Source organism: Anguilla anguilla, chromosome 12, assembly GCF_013347855.1.
Source record: "Anguilla anguilla isolate fAngAng1 chromosome 12, fAngAng1.pri, whole genome shotgun sequence".
NCBI lineage: Eukaryota > Metazoa > Chordata > Actinopteri > Anguilliformes > Anguillidae > Anguilla > Anguilla anguilla.
The window spans coordinates 31,105,171-31,129,179 of NC_049212.1; the positions used below are offsets into that span (position 1 = coordinate 31,105,171).

The following is a 24,009-nucleotide window of genomic DNA, read 5'->3' on the forward strand; positions in this document are numbered from 1 at the left end:
GAAATTTCCGCGCCGTGTCAGATCCGTGCCGCGTTGATCGTGGACCAGATTCGGTCACAAGCGAGTTTTCAAAGCTCCTCGCTGGCACCATGTCGCATTTGCTGCGGGACTTGCAGCTGTGAGCGCTGTGTTGTCCAGGGTAGCGCTACCTTGCGCTGAACCGATAATAAAGAGAGTGGCAGTCAGATCTGAAAACCCTGGAATGAAATGATCTCTTTCATTTGTGTGCTGCAGCTAAAGAGGCACTGCAGGAACACTTTTGATGTTAAGCTTGTACAATGAAGATGATTTTATTTTGTAAGGTTGACAATTGAAAAATGTATTTTTGTTGCTCATTTTATTTGTCTATCTTGCAGTGTTTTACACTGAATTCAGAGAAAATGCTTTTATAATTAAATGTACTTTTTTATACATACTAAACATTTAATGTGCTCTCTCAATTTATTAATGAATTATGAACTCAACAAGGATTTACTGGCATGATGTGTTTGGATATATTGCCAAAACTTTACAAACATAAACAAAAACATTAGACTACACACACACACACACACACACACACAACCTAACATGTAAACTAAATCTCTCTCTCTCCCTTTCTTAGTCTTTTTACACAACAAAACAGATCAAAGTCTAGCCCACAGTTTTTCCTATTCAAGCAAATCATTGACAGAACAGCGGAGCGAGAAATGAACAAAAATGTGGAGAAACAAAGAAATGCTAGCACCCATTGCTCAATGTCATGCTGTACAAAACCACCCTAACTTCTGCATGCCCCAGGACTCCACCCTGCAGCCTGAACACAGACTTGTTTTTGTCTCCTGAAGTTTGATTACTCACTAAAGACAGGAAGTTGGAAAATGTGCTGGAAGTTGGTCTGATCTGATGAAAGAGACTTACCACACAATAGTAGGCACTTAACAACCGATGTCAGGTGTTTAATGTAACTGCTAATGTGTGGGATTTAGAATGACAAATCTGAAATAATTATATATTCGTATTAATCCATCTCTGCCCATCTCCTTCTCTTTCTCTCTTGCACACCGCCACACCCTCTCACATCTCTGCAATGAAATATTCTATACCTTTTGGATCAGTAGTGATGTCACAAAGGTACCAATGCACTAACTCTGAAAACTGGCAACTTGGTCAAGCAGTTCCCTGGCCAATCCCTCACATCAAGGTATGGCAGGTAAGTAAAACATCACAATGGCCTATGACTGAGTATACAAGTTTATACAACTTGTATACCGAATAGTAAGCAAGTAAGCTGTTTTGGACATGGCCAATATCATCTTTCACAGCAAGGTGGAAACAAAAGAGCCAATGCCTGGGACAGAAGAGAAGTGCAGTGCAGCACCCAGGAAGAATATGAAGGGAACAGTGCCACCTTGTGGTTCTGCTTAATCTGCGCACAGCGTCAGGAACTGAATCAGTTTAAATAACTCCCTGCTCATCTACACATAAGGGTTGCCTTGGCCTGAGGAGCTGTTCCCTGGGTACCCTGCCTTTACAAAACAAGGCCAAATACAAAGAAGTTGCTACACTTGTGTTGGGGCAACACACGGTGGGCTACATACACAACACACGTGCATACCCAGAGCTGAACATTGTGCAGGGATTGTCCGTTGGCTAAACAACGAACTTGAGGACATAAACTACAGTTAATCAAAAAAAAAAAAAAAAAAAAACACAGCTCAAGCTCATTTGTTGCCACGCCATTGTGATTTTGAAACTTCCTTGTTATCCATTATTTTCTCATCTAAAGATGTTGCTTCCTGTTGCTAAATGGAAGGTGGCCCTTTGCCTGTTTATTCTCCAGAAGGAGGAACTGCCTTTTTGTCCCTGTGTTCATTGACGAAAGCACGCTATTGTGCGAAAGAGAGACCCATTTGTCCACAGCAGACAGACAAAGCACAGCAATCTCTTGACCCTGTTACCTGACCAGGCTAGGGAAAAACATCAATGCCAGCTGCCACAGTAGGCTACCTACATTATGAGTCATTTGAAAAATCACACATGCCCATTTTTTACATTTTCTATTTAGAGTTTTGACCTTTGTGCCAAAGATTAATAAAACTAGTCAAAGAACAGATAATAAGCATCAACTCTGGATGCCATTTCTGAAATAGTATTTGAATAAGCAGGCACAAAAACAGTTTCCATAAGGTTGCATGTTGAAATCCTATTATGAACCGGGGGGTAGAGTAGGCTACACTGCACCAAATCAAGACAAATAAATAAAATATAATTCCAATTTGAGGTGATTACACAAAAAAAGTTAGGGTACAGGACAGTATGCTCTCAAATAACATTACCGGCTTCCTCTGAGCACCCACGACGTGACGAAGGTGTGTCTGTGAGTCAAGAAGAGGAGGATAAACGAGAAAAAGGGAACACGAGGGGTGTGGATTTAAAAAGACTGCTTCACTGTCCTCCACCCCCCCCCCCCCCCCCCCCCCCAAAAAATATAAATCTTTTGAATTTCTAAAAAGGAATATTTTTTAGAAACCTCAAACGATTAACACACCAGTGGCCTACATTCTATAGTGCAGTAATAAGGCAGATGGCGTAATCTAAACGAACATGATTCTGAATTAAGATAAATTATGAATTAAGATAGATTAACTTTTATTGCAGTCTTACGATGTCTGTGTGTGCGCGTGTGTGCACGCGAGCCCTGTATTTTATATAGCAAAAGCCTTGGCGTTTGGACAAAACTGTATCTGAAAATAAAACCGTAAAGGCAATTAAGTGCGCGACAGAAGTAATGAGACACCCGAGCGCAGCCTCTTCTCACTTCCTGAAACACCTGCTTGACAGGTAGTCTTCAAGGGCGGTGCAATGGAGAGACTGACTCACTGAGAACATGGACGCCGAATATCCAAAACCGTGACTAGTTTGTTTGGAATTGATCTAAATCTAATCGTTTATATCGCTTAAAACTATGGGATGGCGAATACCCTGGCGATTATGTCCGAACAACGCCGTGTTTCACTGTTTAATTATCGGACTTGGTAAGTTTACTTCAGTTAACACAATAAATGCTGATTTGTGAAGCTGTTTTACTTGTAGCAGCCACAGGATAGGACTGGTGTTGTTTTGTGGTTGTTGAAAGGTTGCAATTGTAGATACTAAGCCTACGTAAAAGTAAGATATGACTTGTCACCTCCCGCCTGTCCGTTGTTATTATATTACATGAATTAAACTTTTATGTATGGTGACTGAACATATATTGGAGTAAACATTTGGGAAAAGAAGCGGTTCGCATTATAGCTTACACCTACGCATAGGCTACGCTTCTGTATGTGTTTTTTACGAGGCCTACATTTTCGGTTTGCCGTTGCGTAAGCATAAACTGAATTCTAGTTGGTATATTAAATGTGAACTTGAATAATAAGCGTCGTGTTTATGTTATATCAGAATTAAATGACGATTTACGTGATAATCAACTCGCCATTCCTGACGGTATGTACAGTGTAAAGTTGCTGTTATGGTGATCATTTCACTCGAGAAAACAATTTCGCAATTTATAACAACCAGCTTTGAGTTGTGTACTCAAATTTAACTGGAAATGCTTCTTGGGAAATGATCCGCAAATATTATTATTATTATTGTTATTATTATTGCACATTGTTTTTATTGTTAAATTAAGGGAACATTTGTAAAACATGGTTGAAATAACACGTTTATATAATTTGGAGGAATTTGCATTGACGAAAAATTATGAACCTGTTTTTTTTTTTTTTTTTTTTTTCCCCCTAATTAGAGGGTGGAACTTAATTTAAAAATACACAAGGCAGCTCTGGTCTGATCTAGAATTCGGATGAGACCATGCATTAAGAGCTGAGAATGCAATATAGGCTAATTATCAATAGTTATCTGCTTCGAGCACTGGCGGTCAAAAGTACGACTTCCGGAGTTTTAATTATTTTTAAAATATTATTTCAGTGAGCAGATTAGTTTCATAATGTTTATTTACTAATTTGTTTTATTTTATTACCATAAATGTCAGTTTTAATGCTGTTCTGGCACTTCTTCTTCCACGCCGTGGTGTCAGGTTGCAGCATAGCAAGTGGCTGTAGGGGTTGTGGTGGCCCTATACAAGAATTTGTTGTGTCCCTAAAGTTTCTTTCTTTCTAAAATAAAAGAACTTGAATTATATGGCCCAGGGATGCTTATGGCCCTCAACGACTGCATACAGTGTTTATGCCTGCGGCTGGTCCTGGGTTCCATCCAAAATTATATTAGACATAACTTTTTTAAAGAATAATTGGATGATATACAAATCTGAAACCTCCGGACGTGTAACATCCTTGATAACAGCAGGCTGCTTTGGTGCTACTTGAAATGCATTTTCTTGCTTTAAACCACAAACTTGAAAAGTTTGCCCCTATTCCCGCCATTATAAAGCCCACAGGTCACCAGAAACTTATATCTAATATGTCTTTCATTGAACACAAAAACTGTTTGGGCCAATCAAAACCATGCCCTAAAAACCATGCAATAATATTGAAAAAGCTGTAGAAAATGAAGTGCACTTTTTTTTTTTTTTTTACATAATATAATTAGGAAATTGCTATCCATTAGTATTTGCCGCCAAAGATTCTTGGCCTTCCTGCTATTGTCTAATGTCACCATGGGCCCAAAATAACAGAAACAGCAACGCCCACCCATGGGCGACACTACATGTGTAGCAATTGATGTACTTTAGCACTTTTTGGAAAGGACCTGCAACCCAGAGCTTCCTGGTTCAGGTCCTGCATGGTGGGGTTTTGGGGGTGGGGGGGGGGTGGTTACACATAAAGTAATGATATGTAAGACACTGTTCAGCCTGTGATGTACACATGACCATTTTGGGGTTCTTACAGTAGACCCAAGTCATATTGGCACCGTTTTAAGCCATTGTTGGTGCGAATGCAGAATGTCATATTATGGTGATCTTTCTCCTTAAAGAATGTTAGTTGATTGCATGCCATTTTTTTCTTTGTGTCTTTTTACAATGATTTTTTTTTCTCAACAATTGATGTTATTTTGCACTCCGCGAAACGAATAGTTACAGTATGTTTGAAAACACTTGACACAGTTTGATTTGTTTTTGATTCATTTGGACCATATTTCAGCGCACAGAACGTAAGCGAAACACAAGTCCTCATGTTACATAAGCAACTCATGAAAGTCACGTCTCCGTTGCGGTAATGCTGGTGTAAAGCCACCCCTAACTGACCCTGTAGCCTTCACATCTGTACGTGGGTTCACATCTGTACGTGGGTTCTCTAAGATGAAAGTTTTCGTGCGGCAGGCTTTGACCCTTGATGGAAGGTGCGGGCCACGTGAGGGTAACGCCCTGCGAAGCTCCGGCATTCCGGGGCTTAATGCGTGAGAGGAACGGGACGGAAGGGCGGGGCTCCAGTAGGGCTTCCCTCCCCAGCGCATTCCCAGATGTGCGGGTGCCGAGGCATTCTGGCAGGGCAGCATTTCACTGTCCTGATCTCACTGATACACATCGGCGGCTTTGTTTGGATACGTCAGATTTGCATTAAAACAACAGCCAAGTGTATTTATAAGGAGTTCACTGTCGCTTTAAAATGTAGGATATTGTTACCATTGTGTTGTTATTGTTTTGGCTGCTGGTCCAGGATGAGCTATAATGGATGAAGCCATCACTGTATGCTTTACAGGAGTGAACAAAGCGCATAAGAAACATGAAATGTTAAAGGACAAAATTATATGCATAGACAAGAAACAAAAGTTTAGATAAATATAAAACAAGGAACTGTAAACAAAAACAAACAAAACAAAAAACAAAACATTTAAAATGCACACTTCATGTAAACCAACAAGATGGTTCTCGGTAGAGGAGCTGAATTGTGGAGGTAATGTGTAAAGAGGTGTGTCCTGAGGATAGGCAGGAGGTAACTGGAGACTCTTCTGTTCTCATGGTGGCAGATGGTTCTGTCTTCTGTGGGGCTTGAATGAGATGTAGCCAATGATGAGATGTAGAGGGCAAAACCTGTTTGCATGTAGCAGTTGTGGTTAAGTGTAATATTCCCGAGGTGTACTTCCTTAAAAAAACAGGACCTAAGCATCTCTTGTGTTCGTGTTGTGCCTGCCGCAGCTTCTGAGTGAAGCCATTACGTGGGCTAGGTTGGTTAGTTTTGTTCAGTTTTTCTTTACTCTGACGAAGCAGCTTGTCCCTGAGGTGCGTCCGTCTCTAGCTTTCCCTGGTTTAACAAATATCTCCCAAGAAGAGTGCTGTCCTTAAGTTTATTTAATTAACTTTTTGGGTTAGTTTGGTGTTTGACGATGTTGACCTGCAGAAAACTCTCTGAACTGTCTGCACGCTTGTTCTTATAATTTCAACCTGCAGGAAAGTTATGAGTGAACTGTAGGCCTGGCTCTTTTCATTGGTCCACCTTGTGACCCACCCTGCGACTGATTGGCAACGTAAACCTTGTAATTCCCCGCCCACTTTCATTCTCAAGCTTGTTGTCGAGTCTTTATTCAGTCTTGTGAGAGCTGTGAGAGCAGTTACTGTTGAGTGAGAATGTGATAGCACTTCTTGTGTGGGTGGGTGAGGGAAAGAGTTTCTCATCACCAATTCAAAATGGGGAACTGATGGGTTCGGAGTGTTTCTCCCCTGGAAGTAGTGAGGCCATACAGTATCAGGCAACGTAAAAGGCTTGGTTGTTTAGGGAACAAAGAGATAGGCACTCGCAGATAGGATGGACGTGCGTAACCCAGCCAAGGCCCCAGAGGGCATTTCAACCAGGCTAGAAGACCAGTGCGGGGTGGGTTTCTGTACCACAAACTTGTGTTGTGTTTCAGTGACCTTCCCGCTGGCCAGCGTGATTACAATAAACTTTTACTTTCTTCAGTAAAGTGTTTGTTGTCTTGGTGAGTTCCTGCATCGTCCTGTCTTTGACTCCGCGGGAAGAAGCTGGGTCCTAACAAGTGCTTCTTTCTGAAAGGGGACACCAGGGTCTTCAAAAAAAAATGTTTTACCTGCATTGTTAGAAGCCACTCTGCAGGGGAAGGTCATGTTTTGGTGTCAGTAACAATGGTGACTGGTTGCAGTTTTTGTCTCACTTAACCTCTCTGTGACTAGTGCATTCTGTTCCCAAGATTGATGTGCTGACACTGACACTTTTCTCCTGATCCCTATCTTTTTCTATCCCTTCTCTTTGCCCCCTCTTTTTTCTTTTTGTCATTGGCTCTTTCCTCACTCCTTTCTATCGTGCTTTATCTGTTTCTCTCTCCCTCTATTTCTCAAACACTTTGCCTTTCTCTCTCCCCCTCTCTCATACACATTTCTGTTTATCTCACATTTTGTCTTTCTCACTCTATCCGTACTCTCTCCTGGTCTTTTTCTATTATGTTCTTACCTCTCACTTTCTTTCTCTCTCTCTATCTTTCCCCTCTCCCTTTGTCACTCCTGTCTTTCTGTTTGTCCATCCACCCTGCCTCCCATCACCTGCTCTTTTTCCATCTGTGTCCTCCTTTCGTTACCCCGCTGCCCCCCCCCCCCCAGCGGTGTGCCAGGTGTGTCCCATCGAGGTGCGTACCTCCTCTGAGGTGGAGGCGGTCAACGGGAGCTCCGTCACCCTCACCTGCACGTTCAAGTCCAGCAGCCAAATCAGCAGCCGCGTGTCGGTGGACTGGTCCTACCGGCCCCTGAGTGGGGGCCCCACCCGCTCCGTGAGTACCGGCGAAAATCGGCCCAGTCGCACCCCCCCGTAATGGGGATAGAATGGGGCCCTCCGTCTTGCCCTCTACATCACAAAACAACATGCTTCCTGTCTAAGAATGCCCTGAGAAGATGTGAAGTAGGCCTAACTAATTACTGGGAGCAGCAGGATTCAGCATTATTACCACTGCATGCGTGCATTTCTAACCCTTTAACAAAAACATGTTGCTGTATACAGTAGCAATAACACGTTTAAGAAAACTACATTAAAAAAAAACTCTAAACAAGATACTCCACATACATACGTGCAGCCAGTTCAGCCTAGAGAATTATATTTGTTAAATTCTGAAAATCTTCTGGCTAACGGTGTCCATTTTTACAAAAATACCGTAACACATGGGTACAAAAAATGCCTGTTTCATTGTTGTAAAGTTTTATCTTGGCCGCCATGAATATTGGAATAGCACATTATACCTAGGTAGCTAGAATGTGGGCTTCCCTAGGATATCATGCAGGCTTCCCTGACTGCACTGGGGAGGCAGGCTGACTGCTCCAGGGAAAGTCCAGCTGTACACCGGATAGTGTTTTTGATGTACTCAGTTCAATCCAGTTTTAAATGTGTTGCGCTTTTTACACACCGTTGCACAGATGCTTCCTGGGAAAATGGGAAAACTAGGCCCAGAACTAGGCCTCCATCAACAACAGGACAAAAATATCCTACTGGTACAAAGTGGGATGCTTGACAAAGATTTATTACAAAGTAACGTATGATTAGTATAGGGGGAAAAAAAATCCTGAGAACAATTTAAGTACATCTGTGTCTGTTTTTGGCTGCGATATAATTGTATGATCAACTGTATGAACTTCACCTGTGGGCCACAGTATCAGGGCCATTACTGAACATTTCCTCAGTGTTGTAGTGACGTTGCACCAGCGTTGTGCCAATGTTGCTGTAATGTTAAAAGAACCTTGTGAGGACGTTGTTCTGCTTGCGAGGAGACAGCTAGACAGCTGTGTTGTGGAAGCCTCGTTCCCACAGCGAAAGCTTTTGTCTCACTTGGCTGTGAGAAGCAAGCTGACAACCTGCCAAAATAAAATTCCTCCATACGTCCACAGGCCAGAGAGGATGTGTCTGCTCCAGGGTTGACTGTGTGGAGGAATTTTATTTTGGCGAGTCATCAGTCTCTTTTTTTTTTATGGTGTGTGGACTATGTACAAATAGTACCAAACTAGACAGACCTGATTTGAGAGGGTGTGTTTGATTACTGTGACTTTGTACGTTGCCGTTGTGCAATGGATCTGTTCTAGTTGTGTTTTGCAACATGTCATTGAATTTTCTGTCACAGGAGGGCATTAGTTACCTGATTCACATCAACAGGACCATTTCTTGGAATTATAAAATGTGAAATGATAGTTGGGGTTGCTTCGTAAGAGGGGTGCGGTGTTTGTACTGAGCCATTCCTGTGAAGACCAGCAGGGGGAGACAGTGGTCTAACTAAGATCTAGAGAAGTGGCTCGGTAGTTGGCTTTTTTCTGGTGCCAGCATTTGATACTGTTATTTAGTAATTTCCAGTAACATTTAATTTCACGCCCTTTCTGGTGTACTGTTTTTCCACAGTTAGCTTTTCTGAAGCTAAAGGTCTGAAATAAAGTTGGCTGCGTGGGTCATGTGACACCATGTCTGGCCTGCATGGATGCAGAGCAGTCAGATTTTCTGCCCTGTGTCAGCAGTCTTCTGTCCTCAAGTGTCAGAGTTTGAATTACTCATTCAGGACCATAAAGCCATACAGCTTAGCGATAACACTGAGAGGGAGGGGGTTGGCTAGACTGTCCTCATTCTGTGATCCAGATCATTCCTGCTTGCATTTGGAATATTACTCTTAATTTTAAATTATTAAATTATATTGATTATAAGATATGTATTGCCTATTTACTAAGTGTTGGCAATATTAATAAAAATTTGACTTTAGCAATCCCTACACCATGAAAAAAAAAATGAACACAGAGGTAACATCGTATCTTATATCATCAGTAAATTGACTGGGATTTACACTTGTAATTCCAGATTTTCAGTCCTCATTTAAAAACAGCATAATGTACAACATCCTGTTACATTTAAAACTCAAGGACACAAAAGCATACAGAGGGAATTCAATGATAGAAATTGTATGAAGATCATGGTAACAATGAAGAGGTATTAGCTGTATGTATACATGTGTGTAAAATAACGTTTATCAAGCTAAACATGGCTCCCAGCAGTCAGAATATGACTTGCTGTCAAAATTCTGTTGAAAGACTCCCATGTGCAGAGCATGTGCACATTTATTTTACAAAATTTATACCGCACAAATATCATCGTCATTTCACATAACGTATTTATTAACATATAAGTGAACAATAGCTGTGGTTTTTTGAGTGGGCAAAGCCTTAATTAAAAAGGATGGAATCTTATAAAGCTGCAATAACCAATGTGCAGGAACTGGAGGACAAACGTAAGAGTGCGTTATGAGGTCACATGACTCTGTGTGGCAGCTCTGGTAGGGTCACAGGGTTACCCAGACGTTGAGGCTGTGGGGAGGCCAGGGTTTTTCTAGGGTAGGTCTTGGAGTGAGCCATTTGAGGAAAAAGGAAGTGTGAGTGAATGGAGGGCACTGGCCACAGAAGGGGCAGGTGCAATCATCACTGTTGTCACCTGCACATGGAGCGGGGATGTGAGAGCCAGATCAGTGTGTGTGTGTGTGTGTGTGTGTGTGTGTGTGCATGCATGTGCACTTGCATCTGTATGCATGTGCGTGCGTCTGTGTGTGCCTGTGTGTGTGCGCGTCTGTGTGTGCCTGTGTGTGTGTGTGTCTGTATATACCTGTGTGTGTGTGTGCACATCTGCATGCATGCGTCTGCGTGTGCCTGTGTGTGTGCGTCTGTGTGTGTGTGTGTGTGCGTCTGTGTGTGTGTGTGTGTGTGTGTGTGTGTGTGTGTGCGCGTCTGTGTGTGTGTGCATCTGCGTGATTTACTTCATGCCAGTCTCTGGGTTTAGAATGATCCGAAGGCCTGATTTCTGAAGTAACTGACCTTTCTTTCATCGTATGTCTCCCATTTTTAACAACTGCTGTCAAGTCCCCCAAATAAGTTTCTATGTATTTGTGTAAATGTCTTGCATACATTTTTTTATATCAGAGGAAGCATTCAGCTGGTCATACCGAGTGCACACACCATATCAGTTATGGCGTGTAAACATGGTTTATAAATAACTGGTATGTAAAAACCAAATGGATTTCCTGGGTCTCCTGTTCTCATAGTACCACCCGAAATGCCCTTTTCTGTTCCGTTACTGATCAGCTCCCTACGGTGGACACTTGATCATAATGGTGAGTGCTTTATTCATCCCTGCTGAAATAAAGGCTTTTTGTTAGCCTTGCTGAAATAAAGGGACGCTAATGTAATCTAGCCAAATGAGGTCAGTGACACAGGGCAGCCGCAGTCGATGGCTTTGGGACCGAGGTGTAATATCTGAGGTTTTTCTGGTGGAATGAATTTCCCCTTTTAGGGAGAAGCCTCTCACGTCGCTCTCCCTTCTCCCTTCTTCTCTCTCTTCCAGTTCTTCTACTTCTCTTCTACACCCCATCTATCCCTGCAGGGGCAGTTTAAGGGGCGCGTGAGGTGGCTGGGGAACCCCGCCGGGGGGGATGGCTCAATCCAGCTGCTGAATGCCAGCTTCACTGACAACGGCACCTACACCTGCGATGTCAAGAACCCCCCTGACGTCCACGGTACCCCCAGCCAGATTCGGCTGTCCGTCGTGCCCAAACGTAAGTAAACCCTACGGGAACCCGACCGGGCCCAGTCTGGGCTGTGGAAAGCATTGCAAGTGTGTGTTCCTATTTGTCTTGTCATGTAGAGGTTTGTGTGTGTGTGTGTGTGTGTGTGTGTGTGTGTGTGTGTTCATTCCTATTTGTCTTGTTATGTAGAGGGGTGTGTGTGTGTGTGTGTGTGTGTCTTCCTATTTGTCTTGTTATGTAGAGGTGTGTGTGCGTGCGTGTGCGTGCGTGCGTACGCATGTGTATGTGTGTGTTCCTGTTTGTCTTATGTGGAGGTGTGTGTATGTGTGTTCCTATTTGTCTCATTACGTAGAGGTTTGTCTGTACATTTGTGTGTGTGTGTGTGTGTGTGTGTGTCTGTGTGTGTGTGTGTGTGTATGAGAGAGAGAGCGACAGGCAGACAGAGAGCTTGAATGTGTATACTTCTGAAGAGCGAGGACATGCCTGTTCTCCTAGCGTGTGCCTTAGATGTGCTCTCATTGTGTCCCCGCGATGTCTCCCTCCTCTGACAGAGCTCGCTGTCCGCTTCACTGACGTGGCCGTCCTGATGGGCCTGGTACTGCTGCCGTCGGCCATCATCGCTCCCATCCTGCTGGGTCGGATGTGGTGCTGCTCCAAGAGCTGTGGGGTCCAACGGGCCAAACCTGTCCCCTCCCCCATCGAGGTCAAAGAGGGGTGAGTGTGCAGTCTGGGGTCCTCCTACGGTGTCCTCACAAGCACCGTCTTACCTGACATTCTCCGGCTCTCCAGCTCTCCGGCAGTGGGAGGCGATGCGTGGCCCCTCAAGGGCTGATATTTGAAGAATGTCCCGTCGTAGATGCCGTTCCTCTAATTTCCGTGTTGCGGTGACGCTGGCTGTGCTGCTGCTTGGGCAGCTACCTGTCGCTCAGGTAGACGGCTGCCTTTGAGGGCATCGGGTTGATCTCTCGCGGGTGGGACTGCCTATGAAGCGTATGATTCGGTCCCGATCAGAAAAAAACCAATGGGGAGCCTGCAGCTCGTGTAATGTACCCCCGCCCTTGGTGTGCAGCGTTTTGTGATGTCTGTGAATCCGAACAGTGCTTGCATGAGTGCGAGTTCCTGCCTCAAAGTGCTGGTGTACAGCCATTGCACGTCTTGCCCTGCGATGGTGCAGTTGTTGCTTAGTTTAACCCTTTGAAGAGTAGGTTTTTTTTTTTTTAGGGTGTTTTTTTTTTTTTTTTTTTTTTAATTATGAAGTCGGTGTTCTAAAACTCCATTGCATTCAGTTACCAGTAGTTATTGTTTTATCACTTCAGCATTAGAATGTTCACTTAAGAAAATTCTGATCACACGTTTGTGATCTCGCGACCTTAAAGGGCTAAAGAACTGGTTATCAGAATTTCTGTAACCATACGAATGTACCTGACTGTTGTGAAAATGTGATATTATTTTTGTGATGTGTACAGAGAGGCGGCTGTCTATATGGACCCAACTCACAAAGAGAAGCATATCGGATGCTGTGAGCTCTACTGCCGGGTAAGATATTTCCTTTCCGTTAAGCACTGTGCCTGGATCAAGGTTTTAAAGCCAAAACTGATGCATCGCCTCCTCCTCTTCCTCACCCCCAGGACTTTGACGACGAGTATTACTTCCACGATGAAAGGCTGCAGGGAGGGGCAACTGACGCAGAGACTGAGTGTTAGCTCCCTCTGCCGGCGGAGCAGGAGAAGTGCAGCAGTCTCCCTGCCCCGTCTCTGGGAATTGGGGCGGAAACACTAGGTTTGAGGATGCTTGCTCGGTCGCTTGTTCACGGAGCACTGGTAGAATAGGACCGTTCTGGACGTTCTGGACGTTTCACAAGCAGACGGACGATGCACTCACCCGGCCTCCTCAGCATCATTTACACCTCGGCTCCTCCTGTGCTGCCGGTCTGCGCGTCGCCACGGTGACGGGCTACCGGGGTTCACGGGAAGAACCGAACGGACACTCGCGGGATGATTCAGTTTCTCGTTTGCATTCGTGAGACGTGCTTGATCTGGCAAGCTGTTGGCTTTTCAACCCAAGAGAAACTGCTGGTGTGGGAGACCTTAGACAGATAGACAGACAGAGACACACACTCACACACATGTGATATTCTCCAGCCATCTCTCCTGATGTATCCCTCTTGCACATACACGCTGTAGATTACAATAAGTCGGTATTTATGTAAGCTCTAATTCTCATTGTTGCCCTGGGCCATTGAGTGTTCCCAACCCTGGTTTTGCCTTTGCTAGTTTTCCTTTTAATCTACTTTCTAATGGGTAATGTTGGAGCGATTGAGCTGTTGACTGCACAATGATCTGTGTTCAGCTGAAAGGCCGTTAATTTGTTTGAAAACCACAAGTGAAAGCAATGTTTGGTAGAATGCGTTTTATCATGGTGAGAACTATGGGGTTTTCACTGACAAGTTCTTGTAACTGTCTCCCTTTTTAAAAACATTGGGCAGCTGTTTGAGACAAGCCTAGTTAATTGTTTAATTGCTGCGGGCCATGGGCGGCCAAGTCTGGCCATGAAACGTCAGTAAAGGTCATTAGGGGTCTGCTGGTTTGTGTTTTGACCTCAAAATCAGCAAGACCCATGAAACCGATTGAATTAACTATAAGTTGCTCTAATTGATAAATTAATTGTAAGGAAATTTGAAAAACCAATGAATCCAGCAGCCCTCCAGGATCTGGGATGGCCATCCCCATTTTTGGAATTAAGATGGGCAACTGAACAATTAAACTGTTATTCTGGAAACTGGATTTAAGGGTTAAATTATATTCTTTATTTTATATTTAAAGGCCTGAATGAACTCACATGGAAGAAATGACTGATGACTTATTTCTGTTCAGCCAGATACCCCAAAACACCCAACGATTGCTGTACAGAATGGTGGCAGAAAAGTTAAATTAGGTCATTCTCATATTTCGGTTAAGAGCTCAGTCATTGATAACTAATGAAGCTTTGATGAAAACCAGGGATTGGGAAGCACGCATCATGTTTTTTCCACTGTAATTATTTTCCTTGTAATTGTATGTAAGCTTACTTCTTGCCTATAATGTAAGTTATTATGTACTTTATAATTTGTTTCAAGAGGTGCACTGCCTCAAAGGAATGTTTTTTGTTTTTGTTTTTGTCTATGTGCTACCACACTGTTGCGTGGGTATAGGTTCATGGACTGGTCCACGGAATGGTACTTTTGGCCATCTTGTCTTTTTTTTTTTTATTTCGGTGAAATGTCAGCCTCGTTAGACAAAAAGAGAATGGAAGAAATGAAACCTGTGGGGTGAATGCTGAATGGTTTCAGAATGTTAGGGGAATCCTGTTGTACGATGGCCAGTCCTGGGTCCTCATTTCGAGCTTCATTTGTAAATGGAAATTTGATCTCTCTTTGCACTGGAAAATTCATCGTGAGCCACTGGCTGTGCGCGCAGGAAGTGAAATTCTTTTGGTTCACCACCATACGTGCTTTTTTTTCGGTCCTGTTACGCACATGAACGGTGCAGTTCTGGACTGGTTATTTTAACACTGCGTATTTCAACAGGTGGAACCTAGAAAAGCGCCAATTGACCGTGCAGGGTTCAGTGAATCACGGTGTCCCTCGTTAATGCATGCTTTTCTTTCATGTGGGATTGCAATAAAGCACCAAGTTAAGGGATTCCTGTTTTTACGTTTGTCCACGATGAGGTCTGACTGTAATTAACTTTTATGTTTAATATCAAACTCTTGGAGATTCTTAGTATTTAATTCCTTAAAAAGAACATTAATATATCATTTTCCTACACAGAAGTTGGTAATATTTTACATGAAGTACAGAGTTGTGTATATATATATATATATAGAGATTATTGCATATATTGTTTATATAGAGATTATTCCATTGAATTTGTTCAATAAAAATACATACTACACTACACTATAATTTGTCAATTTGAATATAATTCATCACCTTGCAATAATTTGAATAAAACAATAATAATTGTAATTTGGATGATTCACAGACACATAAAATCCACTGAAAACTCTTGGGTATAGTTAAATGGCCGTTAAATGCTCCTGTCCACCGCCCAAACAATATTTAAACTTGTATTCTCCTCTCAGGAATTTTAAAGTAAGTTGCCAAGAGGATGGGGAGTATATTTTTAATATAGCCTCTGACCACAAGCTGCAGGAATAGGATTTTTTTAAATGTCTGCTGCTCATAGATAAGGGCTTTGTTGGTGTCTTGACTTGCCCAGAGGGACTTGAGACCGGAGAAGTGTGCAGTTTCCACAGAATCCAGTCTTAAATGTGCAGTCGGGAGCGGGGATGTGGGGAGCGTTTCAGGAAGTAGGGTGTGTGTGGAAGTTGACATCCCTTTTCTGAAGAACCCGCGGGATGCGTCTTCATTCGCTCTCTGTTTGTTTGGTGCGGAGGTGTAATGCCTGTAGTTTAGAAGGGGCTCAGCCTTTTTGCGGAAGTGAAACGGCCCTTCGCAGCCCCCTTGCTGAAAACGCATGACTCACACAGGAACCGTCAGTGGTGAGTGAACCTTGACAGTCTGTCCACAGGACGCTCTCAAGCCTGACGCTCCTCAGTGGGTCCGGCCTGAGGATAGTCCTTTCTGGGGCCACTACAGGGGCCACCACAGGGGCCACCACAGAGCCCACTGAACAGCCGTACAGCTAGACTGTCCCCCTGAGCTCAAGACCAAATCCGGAGACTCTACCACTGTGGAGTCCAGCACCAACGGAGGCAGACGGACACCCAGGGCTCTTTGGAGTCCCAAAGACGAGATTGGTGGCCAGCGGTGGGACCGGAACGCGCGACAGGATCTGGACTGCGGTATCAGCAGAGGGTCAACGACCGTACAGAAACTGGACTGAGTTGGACTGACTCCAGCGGTTGGAGCAGCCCCCAGGTCCAGCACAGAGTTCAGTAGCTGGTTCAGCAGTGAACTCGCCAACTACGCCGTTACTACAGTGAAGCGGGGAGCAAACCCAGGTGAGATACTTTCTTAAGCACTTTAGCGCTTTTCGGTCAAGTCAAACTCAGGTATTTGAGGGCTGCTATATTTGTGGGTTTTTGTTCTTTCCTTTGAATCGGTAGCATGTTTAGGAATCGGTAAAGACGGTATGTGGAGTCCACCCAATCGGTAGGTAAAATTAATTACTTGCGTGTTGAAGAACGCCGAAGACGAGCCGACACTGGTCCCCTACGATGGGACGCTTACAAGCTGTGAGTCTGGAGGACGTGACGGCAGTACTGTGACGCACAGATGTACTTTGTGACCCACTTTATCCTGTGTGGGTTTCACATTTCAGGCCAGATCAAACTTCTGATGGGGCATCAAACCGACACACACAGACACACACAGACAGACAGACACACACACACAAAATTTCTAACTCCTTGTCCTTGGGAGGTTTGGTGCCTGGGGATGGAGGGGCCCGGCTGCAAGGCCTAGTTTGTCATAGAGAAAACTCTCCTGCCTTCAACTAAAATCATGTCGGTATATAACCATCAAACATTTGCAAAAGAAAATGTCCTTTTTTTTTCCATTAACTAGAAATTGTTTGAAAAATGTTTTTTTAAGTCCATTAATGCTTATTTAAATAAACTATCTCTAAAAAAAACAACCCACATGGCAACTGTATCTGACCTTTTCTACTCTCTGTCTTTTTACCAGAGGATGGACTGTGCTGTCTGGACAGTCATCATTTTCTGTGGTAAGCATGAATCCTGGAATAGTGGCCCTTTGTCCTCTAAATGTACCGTAACAACATAACCTTTTTATTGGTATTGTATTTTAGTACACTGAGTCTGAACTCGGAACTCTTTTGATTTTTATTGTAGTGCTGTTGTGGCAGGTTCCAGTGAATTATGATGATATGAATTTTGCTATTGTAAATTATCGTAGGATATTGATGCTATTGTTGACCTATGGATGCATGTCAAATTGCCATTTATTTAAATCGGCTGTCATTGTGTTGGGCTAAAACAAAAACTCGCACCCACATTGGATAAGATTAGACACCCCTGGTCTAAACAATGGTGCAGGTTTGGCATTAATATGTCAGCACCCCTCGCTTAACAATGCTTTTACAATGAAGCTCAATAATGTATAGGCTCTTTACTCAGTGGTTTTGCAGTAATGCAGTCGGTGATTCCCAGCTGCACACGTGTGGGTTGACACTGGTCAATGCGGTACTTATCGTATGGCACAGGCGAGATCTTATTTTGGTTATTCGTATCAGAGCTTTGAAGAGCACTGTAGCAAGCCGAGCGCCACCACTCGTTTAAGAGATGAGAGAGACGAGAGTTTATTTTTGGACGCGAATGCGTCTTTTTATTTTACGGCCGCCACGCGGCTTTTTGTTCGGTATACACACACTTCACTGCTGACTGTCCGTCAGCTCTTCCTCCGTCTCCAGTCCGTTCGCTTCTGTTTCTGTAGACCAGCTTTTAAGCGTCCAGGCTCACTCTCGAGGTAATCAGCACATTGTCCATCAATCAAACAATTAACCATCAGTGCTGATTAATAATCCCCACCAGCTGTGGTGCAGAGTTCCGAGAGCCGCCCCGCCCACTCTCTCTCTGCAGCCAACGCAAAACCACGCCCACCCTACCACAAGCACATTCACTTTTGTCAAATTAATATTATTTCTTGTAAATAAAGCCGCCTGTGAGAAAGGATGTCGTTTTTCCATCACATTAAGAAATGTTTAGCAGTTGTTTTTTTTTGTGTGTCCTGTTTTATTTTCCTCTTTATCATTATTTCATTCGGTTGTTATTTTATCTGAGGAAGAGAAAACAGCGTTGACACAGGCAAGTTTCAGTTCAAGGACTATAAGTTAATACCGGAAACAAGAACAAACACCTCAGTTTGTGTTTCAAGAAGTGCAGGTTGCTGTGGGAAGAGGAAATGTCCAACTGTGGCCATATGGCTAATAATATATAGCAGTGACCCCGTTTGGTGTCAACCACGTCAATCCCATCCATTAAAAACGGTGATTGCATTTACATGTAGGTCATTTCAGGCCGTGTGACTTTCTGAATGTCTGACTTGGGGTGGGGGGGGTGAGGGCCAATTATGAGAACTTTATTATATTAAATTGGCGGTGATATGATTGTTAGCGTGAAGGTTAGTCCAGCTCAAACCTACGCGTTCAAACATTCTGTGTAAATGAATGGCACATGTACATAGGAAAAGGTTTGTTACTGAAACAGAGATTTTATATTATATTTTTTGTATTTGTCTTTGTCTCAAAGAGTACTGCACTGACAAAATGTGGCTGTTCCTTTGGACGTATTCATGTAACTTCTTAAGCCATATTCACATCATATGGCCATACGGTCGGTCACTTCACAGAATGCGTGTGTTTACACTTGGGTGCATGCATGAATGTTCTTGTCTATGTGCCCGTATGTGTGTCACAGTGAGCGCTGCGAGCCGTAGCCGGGGCTGTGTGCTGACTGATCCCGCAAACCGGGTGCAGGAGGGGTCCGACGTACGCCTGACCTGCACATTCTCCACCTGTCCAGGCCCCTTGGATCACACTGTCCACGTCACCTGGGAATTCAATGACACAGTAACGTTCCTTTCAATCTGTTTATTTTAGGATAGAACATACACAACATGCGTAACTAGCGTGAGTGAATTAGCAATGCAGCAGTGTGGTTTACTACAAAAAAAACATAACAGCCAAACATTTTTTGTATAGTGAGGTAAGGTATCGCAAGGTAAACATGAGGAGTAAGTTTCACTTTACTCAACATGCACAAGATTCATGGCACGTACAAAGTAACAATTTATTTCACTTGCACACTTTCACTATCCACAGTATTTCTGTACAGTTATATGACATTATGAAGCGCTAAGGAATACCACTGAATGCAAAGACCTTGCACAGTGTCTCACAGTTTTTTGTTTCACATGCAGGTCGTCGCGTTTTATTATCTGAATCAAACTGGTCGTTCCCACCTCGAATATGTGGGGGACATTTTGGCAGGCGACTTCTCGGTACTCTTGCGGTCAGTGACTCCGCAGCACGCCGGGACCTACACTTGCCTCGTGCGTCCTTCTGGCAGTGGGTTCATCTACAAAAACCGCACTCTGCTCGCCGTCGCCCCCCGCGGGTCAGGTACCAGTACTGCGCCGCACTTGTGCAGCTTTTGATGACCACACAAGTAACATGCATTGAACCTTGTAAGTGAGTTTTGGGTTATACATCAGCTTCCTGCTTGTGATGATAAGAAGTTAAAAAAGATGTGAATTTAAGGAGCCGTGTGCCACGTGCTGCTAACTGCGGTGGTGTGTCCCATGAAAATGGAGCCCGAAATGAAGCCCTGCCCATATCAGTGCTGACTGTGGCCTGCAGGCCAGTGAATTGTTGACCACAACATTTCCTATGGAAGCGAGGATTCAGTCAGCAAAGATACTCCTCTTTAAGCAAGAACAACCCCTGAGGGTCTCTGCTGAAGTCTTCAAAAGTGACTGACACAGTCGACAGGTCAATGCCTCTGAGCAGAACCACATCCTTCTTTAATAGATTGTAAAAGGTGAACTCCCTAGAAGCTAGACGATATTATTTGAGCTTTATTACAGCTGAACAAAGATCCAAGTTGGATTGAAACATTGTGGCTTGCTGTGAGTTGGTGATAAGCAGTTTAGTGTGTGGATTTTCCCTTTATTTCTTGATTACTAGTGTCTTGTTTTTCCACTGGATCAAAATGTAACCTGTTAGAGAAAAGAGAGGCTCACTAAGATGAGCTCATCTCCTCCTCTTCATCCTTACAGGCAGACGCATTATGGTGAACTCTGACCCCTCCGTGCCATTACCGCTGAGGCTGATCCTGGGGTGCTGTGGGGCGGGGCTTCTGGTGCTGGCAGCAGGAAGCATGCTGGGAGTGGGGGCATACTGGAGGAGGGGGCGGGGCCAGTGGAACACCTCGAGGTGAGAACAACAGGAGCAGGATGGAAGGATGTGCGTGCGTGCGTGTGTGCGTGTGTGCGTGTGTGCGTGTGTGTGCGTGCGTGCGTGCGTGCGTGCGTGCGTGCGTGTGTGTGAATTTCACCCACAAAAACTGAGTTGCGGAAGAATGGCAGATAAAAATGCTTTGATGTGCATTTGGATTTCGCCTCTGATTTAGTGTGTCCACAATGTGCTATTTCAGAAAGAACCAGGGGACACCTGCATCCACAGAAGAAAAATGTCCTCACAAAGATAAGGTACCTGCTGGACACAGATGCAGCCCGGGGAATGCACGCACATCCAAAATATTCCAACAGGTGCAGGATAAAAAAATAGTTAGTATAGAAGAGAGAGTATATCCACACACTGTTTTATCTGCTCCCAAAGTGATTTATTGGTACAGCGTTTCGACCTCAAAGGTCTTCGTCAGCTACAACCACGTACCTGACAAAGACCTTTGAGGTCGAAACGTTGTACCAATAAATCACTTTGGGAGCAGAAAAAACAGTGTGCGGATATACCTACTGGACACAGACACACATACTTTGACATACTAAAGTGTCCATGCTCCTTGTTTCCAAGGCCTAAATTGGTTCCTGATCGAAAGGAAACACAAATAATCTACTGACGCCACTGCCATCCAGGATCAGAGTTTGATATCCCCAAATATATGAATACTTGTATTCATTATATTTCTGCAGAAAGAGTATGCCTGCCAACAAAGTCAACACCGTACTAAAAGGCATTATTTGCAGCAATAATGAATTCCCTCTAAGACTGGCTGTGCAATCATGTATGTGTCAGTACCAAGGACAGCCACCTCATTAGGTGGGAAAGTAAAACTTAGTTTCCCCCTGTCCAGCTGCATGCTCCCTTGTTCTATTTTCCCCCCAAGGCCTGTAGGAGTTGAAGACTGGCCGCTGACTGGCACGGCTGCTCGTCCAACCCTTATGACATGGAAGTTAAAATGTAATAACAATATGGATTAAAAATTTTTTTAACCCTTCAGCTACTTCTTCACAAACAGTTTGACAAATGAGATTTAGGGACTGCTGTCACCAAGAGTCACCAAAGTGTATTCCTGAAGAAGCAAATGCAGTTTTTGATTGTGTCCAGACCTGTACCTAAACACCCCTCACCCCTGTCCCAGGACCAGGACTGCTACGTGACCCTGCAGAGGGGCAAGGCACCCCCTCCGGCGTCCAAAGAGGAAAGCATCTATGTCACCATGGTGAGCGTCATATATTTAGGGCTGATATGCCTTATGACATGCCTACACATTTTCTGGATGGTGGTGTCACCCTTTAATTCTTCCGTCATCTTCGGGCAGCATGGGCGACCGGTTCCACCCGGCCTCCAAGCCCAGCCGAGCCCCAACAGGAAGGGGATCCCGACGGAGTGGTGCGCTCAAGAAAACCCTCCCCGTGTGAAAAACGAGAACCTCCCCTCCCCACATCCCGACAGCAGTGCTGCCTCCTGCCATGTGATTGACCAATCCGGACTCTCGTAGGACGGACGGAACTTGGATGGGACCAATGGCACGTCGTCTGCGTCCGGCTGCCGGGGCGGCGGCTGCGGCATTCTGATGGGTGCCTCCGAACGCAGCGGCGCTGGTCTGAATCGAGCCTTCGGGGTAGCGCGCGGCTCCCTTTGCGTTCGCGTTAGCGCTGTAAACCGCACTGGATGCCCGCGCCCCCTAAAGGACAGCGGTGTGAAGTTATAAAAACAAAACAATATGTTCTTCACACCAAGTCAGATCACGTTCGTGCATCGCCTCATTATTGTTTGCCTGCTTCTAACTTCCTTTGTCCTCTCTTATACAAGTCCAGAATCCTCCCGGGCCAAACGCACAACTTTTTCAGTCTAAAAAGAACATGTCTAATGGTCTTCCACCTGACCTGGTCTTATGACAGGAATTTGTATGCAAAATCTGCCGTTCTTGTATCCATTACATTAAATGTTTGTGATGTAATCTAATCACTAAATCAGGATTTGTCTGGATAATAAGGATAATTATCTAATTGAGCCAGGATTACATTTACATTACATTTAGGCATTTAGCTGATGCTCTTGTCGGTGTGACTTGCATAAGTGCATGCATGCAGGTTTCGGCAATGCAACGCTTACATTAGTGTGAAATATCCTCATTATAAAATACCACTAACCTATTTAAAGACAGTCAATTTTAAAAATAACATATATAACCAAAATATTTTGAGCAGTAATACTTGCATAACAATGATAAAATCTGTTTTCAATAGATAGAGACAGAGACAGTAAATCAATGATATATTTCTATCCGCTTCTGTCTTACACCAGAAAGCGATGTCACCTAGGTCTATCAGCAAACATATGGCTTAGCTATGCCCAGAAGTCCTCAATAATAATAGTATTTTCCAAGAAACTATGAAAAATTGTTGACAACGTTTCGTTAGGTGCAACGTCTTTTACTGCTACCACAGAGTTAATGTGTAAGTGAATGCGATGATAACAAAACTTTTGATTACGCTGACCAATAAAACGCTATTTCAAAAGCAAAGTAAGACATGTTATAGGCCTACATCATTAGAAAGCTTATACTCTCACCTACTGAATAAATGGATGACAACGGCGTAAACAACACGTGTGGTAATACGCACAGCTATTTTGGAAGGTACCCAGGCATCACAAATGCACATATATTTCACAAATGGATTATCCAAGACAATATATGACCACTCAGTCTCTTCTTTCTTCTTCTTCGTCTTCCAACCGGTGCATTCGCGCCACCCACCAAAATTAAAAACGTGAAGGAAAAAAAACGCGAAAGGCCCTCTCTAGAGCCGTTTGTCAGTTCTGGGCTGCTGTAGAAACATGGCGGTGCAACATGGCGGCCTCCATGGAAGAGGGTCCGCTCCCTATGTAGAGATTCTAAAGTAATAAAAATGTTCATGGGATTATACACTAATTGAAACATACTTATGAATATTATATTTCTGCCAAGTCTGTTCCGCTAGATGCCACTAAATTCTACACACTGCACCTTTAATATTTCCATGATCATTATGCAACTTTTCTTCTTTAGAAAGACCATGCTACATTGTTCAATGGTCCTAGAGAATGAATCCCAATTGTTAAATGATACAGAGTATTGGAAAATATAATTAATGCAGTATTAATATTTGATGATATACTTGGCCTCAGACTTTTCTATTGATTGTTCCCAGGAGGAAAAGCCTCTTTTCAGAGCCATAAACGTGAAATGGCACTGTTCACATCAACAATTAAATGCTGGGAAGACACTGATTGAATTGGTTTCAACCATAAAGATAGTCAGAGACCAAACCAAACATAACAATAAATGGATGTTCTCTCCCAAAAGCAAATGGCGTTGTTCTCTGGCTTGATAGTTTTCCCGGACTTTGATACTGAATGCCTCTGCTCGCAAATGTCTAGCAATCATTTTACATTGAACATAATTTTACATTTTTTAAAAATATATTCATTTATTTTGATCATGTGGTGAAGTGATCAAAATGCCCAGATGCAAATGCAGCAAGTAATAATTTTTTTGCGTTTATTTTCTGTTGCT

At 43.7% G+C, this 24,009-nt stretch overlaps 2 protein-coding genes across 2 annotated transcripts; both read left to right on the top strand.

The window, feature by feature from the left end:
* Nucleotides 1-2,768: 2,768 nt before the first annotated feature.
* mpzl3 (myelin protein zero-like 3) lies at nucleotides 2,769-15,142 on the top strand. Its single transcript, XM_035384638.1, has 6 exons — nucleotides 2,769-3,017; nucleotides 7,532-7,698; nucleotides 11,283-11,493; nucleotides 12,015-12,177; nucleotides 12,930-12,999; nucleotides 13,092-15,142. The coding sequence occupies exons 1-6, from the start codon at nucleotides 2,948-2,950 to the stop codon at nucleotides 13,164-13,166; spliced, it is 756 nt and encodes a 251-aa protein (XP_035240529.1). The 5' UTR covers nucleotides 2,769-2,947; the 3' UTR covers nucleotides 13,167-15,142.
* Nucleotides 15,143-15,343: 201 nt separating this feature from the next.
* Nucleotides 15,344-22,154, top strand: LOC118209382. The gene is made up of 8 exons (XM_035384637.1): nucleotides 15,344-16,467; nucleotides 17,153-17,192; nucleotides 18,904-19,055; nucleotides 19,406-19,607; nucleotides 20,264-20,420; nucleotides 20,641-20,695; nucleotides 21,589-21,669; nucleotides 21,769-22,154. Exons 2-8 carry the CDS (start codon nucleotides 17,156-17,158, stop codon nucleotides 21,946-21,948), a joined length of 864 nt encoding a protein of 287 aa, XP_035240528.1. The 5' UTR covers nucleotides 15,344-16,467; nucleotides 17,153-17,155; the 3' UTR covers nucleotides 21,949-22,154.
* The last annotated feature ends 1,855 nt before the right edge of the window (nucleotides 22,155-24,009 follow it).

Bases quoted from the DNA above. Each gene is read 5' to 3' on its own strand.
- LOC118209382 (XM_035384637.1), top strand. From the start codon at position 17,156: ATGGACTGTGCTGTCTGGACAGTCATCATTTTCTGTG. The intron at 17,193-18,903 runs GTAAGCATGAAT...TGTGTGTCACAG, and splicing joins GACAGTCATCATTTTCTGTG to TGAGCGCTGCGAGCCGTAGC. The intron at 19,056-19,405 runs GTAACGTTCCTT...TTTCACATGCAG, and splicing joins CCTGGGAATTCAATGACACA to GTCGTCGCGTTTTATTATCT.
- mpzl3 (XM_035384638.1), top strand. From the start codon at position 2,948: ATGGGATGGCGAATACCCTGGCGATTATGTCCGAACAACGCCGTGTTT. The intron at 3,018-7,531 runs GTAAGTTTACTT...CCCCCCCCCCAG, and splicing joins CTGTTTAATTATCGGACTTG to CGGTGTGCCAGGTGTGTCCC. The intron at 13,000-13,091 runs GTAAGATATTTC...CCTCACCCCCAG, and splicing joins GCTGTGAGCTCTACTGCCGG to GACTTTGACGACGAGTATTA.